The sequence below is a fragment of the Bidens hawaiensis genome, unplaced genomic scaffold, assembly GCF_021521415.1.
Source record: "Bidens hawaiensis isolate Kalapana, Puna unplaced genomic scaffold, B.hawaiensis_p1.1 tig00000864_1, whole genome shotgun sequence".
In the NCBI taxonomy this organism is placed as follows: Eukaryota; Viridiplantae; Streptophyta; class Magnoliopsida; order Asterales; family Asteraceae; genus Bidens; species Bidens hawaiensis.
The window spans coordinates 1,639,020-1,647,869 of NW_027491050.1; the positions used below are offsets into that span (position 1 = coordinate 1,639,020).

The following is an 8,850-nucleotide window of genomic DNA, read 5'->3' on the forward strand; positions in this document are numbered from 1 at the left end:
TTTGAAAAATTTTGGATATTTTGGATATCCGAAAATTAAAATTCAGTTTTTTTAGTTATGTCATATTTAAAGATATATAACCATTCTAAAATCTTAAATCTCTTTCCATATCAAATTAACACCGCTCATCAAAATCCGCGTCTCCGGTGGTTAAAAAACATCACAGATGATAACCATTATCGAACATCGCATTTGGTTTTTGCTTACATTTTCGGACTCACATTAGTGGTCTATTGGTTAAAGACTTAAAGGCTATCAACAAACGATCTTCATTCTGGCGGTCACCACCGCACCACCAAACCCCCGGTTCTATCTATCAGATTGCCACAACCGAAAATCTTTGGTACAGGTTTTCCAAATCCTACCCACTCTTCGTCTGAAAAGGAGATCTGCTGTCTTCATCTTCGATATGGTGCCGGAAATGGTTGGTCGCCGGCGGTGGGTTAGGTCGTCAATGTAAATGTATAACATTATATTATATTATTATTATAGAGACAAACCGTGTTGTTATTTACTAAAAGATTAATAATTATCTAACTATTAATATTAATAATTCTTTTTATCTAAATTCTGATGCATGTTCCGCTATTCAAACGGATTTTCGAAAGTTAGAATCCAAATCTGAACTTCGAGTATCTAACTTTAAACTCAAAACACCCCGGTATGTCTTTATGATTGTCTTAACACAATATATAAAACGTTTCAGAGTTTGAAAGTCAAATGGGCTGTGTTCAAAGTTCAAACATCCACCTGGCAAAGCCACATACATAATTATCAAGTATTTCCGTTTATCTATTTTATTACTATCAAGTGGTCCATTCCCATACCCGACCCCACCTCACCTCCAACCTCTATACATACTCTCCTTCATAACTAACCTTCTCCATCCCACCATAAACACACTTATATCTTTCTGCAATCAAACCCTCTAGTCTTTGGTTGAGATAAACATATACTTGTATTAAGTAAGCACAAATGGATAGACTTGCAAAATCTCCGGCGAATTATGTCCCTCTCACTCCTCTCACTTTCATCAAGAGAGCTTCCATGGTGTACTCCAACCGTACTTCCGTCATATACGCCAGAGTCCGCTTCAACTGGCTCCAAACCTATGATCGGTGCTGCCGTCTCGCCTACTCTCTCCGATCGCTTAATGTCGTCAAGAACGATGTTGTAAGTTCCTTATATAACTTCCTTTCTTAATAAGGAACTTTTATATGCAGTGGCGCAGCCAGGAATTTTTTCGTATGGGTTCGGGATTTTTCGGTACTCGATTTTTTTCCGCCATCAAAGTTTTCGGGCCTAACGGGCAGTCATTCGGCCAAATAAATAAAACGCAATATCGCTATTATATCAAATTCCCAATATATAACAAAAATGACGACAAACTAGCTAAAGAACACGGCATTGTTGTCTCTCTCTAAAATTCTAGTCTTTGTTTTTTTGACGGGGAACGGTGAAATATTTCCAGAGATTTCGTGATATTGGGTTCACTCATTGAAAAATAACAGGTTCGCTAATTAAATCATACATGTAAGTTATATATGAAACCGGAAAATGATCGGGTTCGGCCGAACCCGGTGTGGTGTATGTGGCTCCGCCACTGTTTATTTGTAAATATAATTTGTATAAGTTCCTTATATGACTTTCTTTTTAATAAGGATCTTATGTTTATAATATTATTATATGTATGCATAAGTTACTTATATATAAGTTTCTTTCTTGATAAATTTCACGTGAGAGAAAACCAAAAGAATTTGAAAACGTTACAATTGCATTACTAATTAGGCCGGTTTTCCAGGTATCCGTGCTAGCACCAAACATTCCGGCGTTATTAGAGATGCATTTTGCGGTGCCAATGGCCGGAGCGGTGCTTAATGCGATTAACACAAGGCTAGATGCTAAGAACATATCAACTGTTCTCCGTCACTCAGAAGCCAAGGTCTTCTTCATTGACTATCAGTATGTTCCGCTAGCATCTGAGGCGTTACGGTTGCTGGTGGCCGGTTCGAAGGCGGATATGCCTTTGGTCATCGTGATTGATGACATCGATAAGCCGACTGGGGTCCGTCTTGGAAGCTTGGAGTATGAGCAACTCGTACAGCACGGTGATCCGCGGTACCCTGGTGAAGATGTTAATGATGAGTGGGACGCGATCGCGTTGAATTACACTTCGGGAACGACATCCGAGCCCAAGGGTGTTGTTTATAGCCATCGTGGTGCGTTTCTGAGCACGATGAGCTTGATTCAAGGGTGGGAACTTGGAACGGAGGCGGTGTACTTATGGTCACTGCCGATGTTTCATTGCAACGGGTGGACGTTCACGTGGGGCGTGGCGGCACGAGGTGGGACCAACGTGTGCATACGCAACACAACGGCGAAAGACATGTACAAAAGTATCTCTCAACACAAGGTGACTCACATGTGTTGTGCACCTATAGTGTTCAACATCTTGTTAGAGGCCAAACCAGATGAGCGCTGTGAAATAACCTCTAAGGTTAACGTACTGACAGGCGGGGCACCCCCGCCTGCTGCTCTTTTAGAGAAGATGGAGGACCTTGGATTCCACATAATGCATGCGTATGGCCTCACTGAGGCCACGGGACCCGCGCTGGTGTGCGAGTGGCAAACCAAATGGAATAAACTGTCTAAAGATCAGCAGGCGCAATTGAAAGCGCGTCAGGGTGTCGGCATACTAACACTGGCAGACGTAGATATCAAGAATAAGAAAACAATGGAAAGTGTCCCACATGATGGGATAACGATGGGCGAGATCGTGCTTCGAGGAAGTAGCATCATGAAGGGGTACTTAAAAGACGAGAAGGAGACCGCAAAGGCTTTCCATAAAGGTTGGTTTTTGACTGGGGATGTCGGGGTCATCCATCCCGATGGATACCTCGAGATTAAAGACAGGTCAAAAGATGTAATCATCTCAGGTGGTGAAAACATTAGTAGTGTGGAACTGGAGTCCATATTATTCAAACACCCAAACATACTTGAGGTAGCAGTGGTCGCGATGCCTCACCCAAAATGGGGAGAGAGTCCTTGTGCGTTTGTAGTCTTGAAAGATGCAGGAACCACAACTGAAACTGAAATCTTTACGTATTGTCGGAAAAAGATGTCAAAATTCATGGTACCCAAGAAGGTGGAGTTTGTGAAAGAGCTACCGAAAACTGGAACAGGTAAAGTGTTTAAAGCAGAACTCAGGAAGATAGCAAAAACCTTTCAAATCTTTGAGAACACGTCGGCCAACAAAGAGAGATCTGAGAGTCGATATCAGCAGGATCATGAAGTGCATGATCAAGACAAAATTCTTGCTATGTCACGACTTTGAATTATATCATTTTTCATGTAACTTTCAGTACAAAGTAGAGTGTTTTCATATGCATTGGTTAACAATACTTTAATACATAGAAGTTTTCTTTTGACATTTTATGTGTTTGTTTCTTTTTTGATATCCTTACTTCTTTGCATCCAACAATAACCCTTAATACATGCCCAAACATTAACTTTTAACAGGCAATAATGTTTAGTAGCCATACAATATTATGCCTACTAAAGTTGCGATTATTCTTAAAATAAAAGTGCATTGTTTTTTATTAATAATAACTATTATCTTTTATTCGTCGTCGATTCCACCTTTTATCATATTTGTTCCCAACGGTCCGCGATTAATAAAATTCTAACGCTATTAGTTGCAGGCGCCTGAAAAACGTTTTTAGCCGAAAAACTTGTATATTTACTGGAAAACTAAATATTTTCATCCCAAACATCTTTGTAACCTTGGATCGGACCTTCAGGATCCTTTTTCTAATAAAGTCCTAATTATTGAGTTTGTCGGATCCTTAGAACCATCTTCGGAATCGGTTGGGGGTACTCAAGTGGCAGTGGTTGGTTGGTGGTGAGTCAATTGGTAGTGGTGACAGTGTTCAGATGGTGTTTAGATTGAGTTTTCTAGCAAAAACATGTGAGTTTTCTAGCTAAAACCATTTTTCCGGCGACCTATAAGTAACAGCGTTAGGATTTCGTTAGTCGCGTACCGTTGAGAGAAAAAGTACGTTATAAGATGGGACTGTTATTAACCAATTCATTAGTTGAAACCGGAAACAACCAAAATATGATATTTAAGATTAATAAAAACCAATATACCTAGAATAAAAATAAATGAGACAACTATACACAAAGCACATTTGCAGCTATTTTGACTTTTGAAACTCAACGATAAGACAAGAAGATTTAGAGATTAAACGTTTTAAATAGAATGCCAAGTTGGGAATCCACGAACTAACATTAAAATCTTGTATTATAAAGTAATGTATCTCTTACATGGTTAATGTCCATATTTAAAAATTATATGTATATGCATACATATCCAAAAGAATGAAGCAATATAAATATGCAGCATGCTTAATTACTGTATTTATAGTAATTTTTGTTGAGTATATAACTTGAATTTAATGAGAATTTAGTATATGGTTGTGGTATTTATTGATGTCAAAGAACATCACCGACTAAGAGGATATAAAGATTCATATTAACTGAGTGTACGAGTCTCACTTAAGTTGGATTGTGAAGTTGACCTATTTGATGGGAATATTCGAAATTTCAAATAAATCTTTACTGAGTCATGTGAAGTTCGAAATGGTAAGTTTACGGTTTTCTTTTCAAAACACTCTGTGAACATCCATAATCTCCCGCTATGGGTGAAATGTGAATCTTAAATTTACGGTTCAAAACCTTAAATTTACGGAATTTTTGCTGGAACTTTATCATTGGAGTTTTAAGGCGCGTTCATTTCACAGAATTCGCGTGAATTCAAAGTAATTGGAATCAAAATCTCATGATATGGCGTGTTCTTTTCGTTGGAATTGAATCTAAATTCTATTTTGGTGTGTTCGGTTGTCAAAAAATTGGAATTAGAATTAGAATTCAATTCCTTCAAATTCGTTTAAATAAAGGGATTATAAATCCTTCTAAAATGTAGAGGATTTCTAGGTGAATTCATTAGAATCTTTTCTCAAGATTTTTTTTTAACAAAGACAACGAATAAAATATTTTTGTTTTTTTCACTTTTTTTATTTTTGATTTGTGTTTTCCTTTTTGAACGACCAAGTTTATTAATAGAAAAATGAAATCTAGCCTAGCAAGAAACTAGACTAGAAAACAACATAACACCAAAGTACATAGCATTGCAAATTACATAAATTCTCAAAACAAAAAAGAACACGAACACGTCGTGAGGTCGCCGCTTGAATTGCTTTCTTTTTTCTCTTCTCTTGGCTGCTAGTATGATGATACTTGAGGAGGTCCCAGATCTCGAGAACGTACACTGGATTGATTCCACACCAACTATTGACAAACTGGCAAATCACCGAGGCGAAATAACATGAAATTAATAGATGATTTATCGATTCCTTCTCGCCTTCACATAATGCACACCAATTTATTTCCTCAACCGCGTTTCGTTTAAAAAGAGCATCAGAGGTCGCGATTCTCCCCATCTTCGCCCTCCAATTAAAGAGATTTACCTTTACCGGTACCCATTTATTCTAATCCAAAATGAAGTTTGAGGGATTAAGTGTTGTGTATATTGAAGCTTTTCAAACTGATTTGGTAGTGAACACACTGTCCTTCCCTAGTTTCCACATCCACTTATCATCCCACTCATTTATAACAATTCCCGGTAAATTCATAAGGCAATCCAAAAATTCTTGGACTTCTAAAGGTGTACACGGTTCATGCCTCCACGTCCAATTCCACCCCCCCTCCATGGACGAGTTATCCACCATTTTATCTCTAATCGTGCATCTTTTATAACGTTCTAGTTTGAATAGAGTTGGAAATTGATCTCATAACAGTTTTTTCCCAACCCACTTGTCTAGCCAAAAAAGAATCTATTTGCCATTCCCCACCATTCCCTTGATCGAACATGTGACCGTTTTGTTGTCTCCCCTTAGTTCCTCCTCCACCTTTGAAATATTATTCCAAACACCTGGCTACTTCGTCTTGGAAGGGTTTTGTTTGGTACCTCGCTCGTTGAAGTGTATGCGTTGTACCACTCTTTTCCGAAGTTTGTCTAGCTCCGTCTTGAACCTCACCACCATTTAGCAAGTAGGCTGAGATTTAGATCCTTAAGAGAGTCGATTCCAAGACCACCAATGTTTTTATCCTTCACCACGTTTTCCCAACTTACCCAATTTATTTTCCTTTTTTCCACGGTGCTACCCCATAAGAAATTCCTTCTTATCCTTTCCAATTTTTCTATCACCAAAGTCGGGGCTTTATATACAACGAGAAGAAGTAGATAGGAGGGCGTCTAGAACCGATTTAATGAGTACCAACTGGCCCCCATCGACAAGTTCGTAACTTTCCACTTTGACAACCGCTTTTCAAATACTTCGACAATCGGTCTCTAAATATTAATCAAATTCATGTTTTCACCATCTCTAAGACCAAGATATGAGCAAGGAAAGGTACCCACTTTACATTGTAATCGAGCGGCCAAGGAATCAACATCCGCATCTGGTACATTTATGCTAAATTGGTTACTTTTATTTAAATTTAATTGGAGGCCCGACACCAAATAGAAGCTTCTAAGCAATCTGGCCATGTTCGATATATTCAGCTCCGACCATGTCCCTAATAACACTGTGTCATCTGCAAATAAGAGGTGAGATAAACATGGTCCACCATTCGTTAACCGAATAGGGGTAAACATATTTTTAATGATAGCCCTGTTGATAATGTAGGAGAAATATTCCGTGGCTAATATGAATAACAATGACGATAATGGCTGTTTTATTTGAAATTATGCAACATGGTACCGGTGGACTTCGGGCATATCCTGTTTCACTTTTTCAATAGCTGGTTAGACATAACCTGTTTGATTGAATTTGTGGAGTAAATCGCGTGCGGTACCGGTTCCATCGACCATCAGACTTGGCTTTGGTAATAAAATTTAGATGCTTAAAGAACCAAATTAAAAGGTGACTGGATAATAAAAAGAGGGAGGTCCAGGGTGAATGAGGAGGGAAAAAATCAGAGTTCAGTGTTTTTGGAAGCCTTGGCGGAACAGAGATCGTAAACAGAAAGTGAATTAGAGGAAAGGGCGGATTGCCGAGCTGTATAGACGCGGTCAAAACTGAAAAACAAATTGATTTTAGACAAAAAGCAAGAGTAAAGTGGGCGGTGGACGGGGACGATAACACTGCATACTTCCTTGGTATTCTAAACGTGAATCTTGCATCTAACAGGATGCATGGATTAATGATGGATGAAGAGTGGGTTTCCAATCCAACGATAGTAAAAGATGAGGTTTTTAACTTTTTTGCAGAACGTTTTGTGGAGCTGATTGAAAATAGGCCAACGATCGAATGTCCAAATATTTGCTCTTAATCGGATGAAAGGGGGGGGGGGGGGGGGGGGGGGGGCTCATTATCTTGTTTTTTTGTTGTTGCAAATCAAATAGGCAGTTGAGATTGTGAAGGAGATCAGTCACCCGGGCCAAATGGATTTAATTTTAAGTTCATCAAGCGGTTTTTGATCCAGTTTTGAGATAGACATTTTGAAGATATTTGATGAATTTTATTTGACCGGTTAGTTTAGTTTTGGGGTTCTCACTTTTTTCATCGCACTGATCCCGAAGGTTAAAGACCCAACAAAGTTAGGCGATTTCAGACCGACAAGCCTTATAGGCTGTTTAAACGAAGTTATCTCTAAAGTGCCCGTGAGCCGGTTAAAGAGGGTGATCGGGGGATTGAGTTCGGCCGAGAAGTCTGCCTTCTTTGCCAATCAGAGTATATTAGACAAGTCGTTAATGTTTAATGAATTGTGGCACGGCGCATGAAGACGATAAAACAAGGTATGATATTTAAGGTTGATATAGAAAAGGCGTATGATACGTTAAAATGGAAATTTCTTGATTTAGAGTTGGGCCAATTACAAGTATATAGATATGTATTAACATGTTTTTCACCTCGAAAGTTCGTAAAAACAGTTTAAAAATGGGGTCATAAAATTCACTGGTTTGTAGGCACTCAGTGCGAGGTCAGCTCGGGGTTCGTTTCCCTTGCTATCGCTTATTCCCTATAATAATATTATAATAATATTAATATTTTAATATTATTATAATCTCAATACTAAATCGGGCTGTATAGCTAGTCTGGATATAGCTGTTACATCCAGAAAGTATCAGCAGGCTTACATTGTGATCTTGTTCAATGTCTAATACTTAAAACCGAACTTGGCTCAGTTTTCCCGTTTTTCCAGCTGGGCCAAGTTGTTCGTTTATACGTTCAGAAAACAGTTATGGGGAAGTAAGCTTGGGTAAATGTGTTGGTTGATAAAATGATTAACTTATAAAGAAAGATCACACATTGGGGTTCCGGATTCGCTACAGGGCCCGTTTCCGTTTATTGAGTTCGATTTGAGGAGAAACGCGCACAATTTATCCAAATTGTCCATATTTCTCATAAAAAGGTTCATTTTTACTTAATTAATCCAAAAATATGATGTTTGATCACTCTTGGTGTTCTGATATTCCCACAGGTTCGTTAATCACGAACTTGCCGGTTTTTGTCAGAATTGAATTTGTTTAATCTTCAAATTAGCATAATTAATTAACCGTTAATCATTAAATTATGAAAACTTATCCACTTATCAAATAAAGTATGTAAATTTTTATAAAAATATTTCTGGAATTAATTACTCATATATTAATTTATAAAAATTCATTTTATCAGCTATATTTAGCCTGAAAATCGTCCGTTTATCCCAAATGATTTCCAAATATTCCACAAAAATTCCTGGATGCTCAAATTATATCCCAAAATTATCTGTACCAATTCCTGA

At 38.1% G+C, this 8,850-nt stretch overlaps 1 protein-coding gene across 1 annotated transcript; it reads left to right on the forward strand.

The window, feature by feature from the left end:
• The first annotated feature begins 972 nt into the window (after window positions 1-972).
• Window positions 973-3,374, forward strand: LOC143543118 (trans-cinnamate:CoA ligase, peroxisomal-like). The gene is made up of 2 exons (XM_077035516.1): window positions 973-1,173; window positions 1,802-3,374. The coding sequence occupies exons 1-2, from the start codon at window positions 976-978 to the stop codon at window positions 3,332-3,334; spliced, it is 1,731 nt and encodes a 576-aa protein (XP_076891631.1). The 5' UTR covers window positions 973-975; the 3' UTR covers window positions 3,335-3,374.
• Window positions 3,375-8,850: the final 5,476 nt, after the last annotated feature.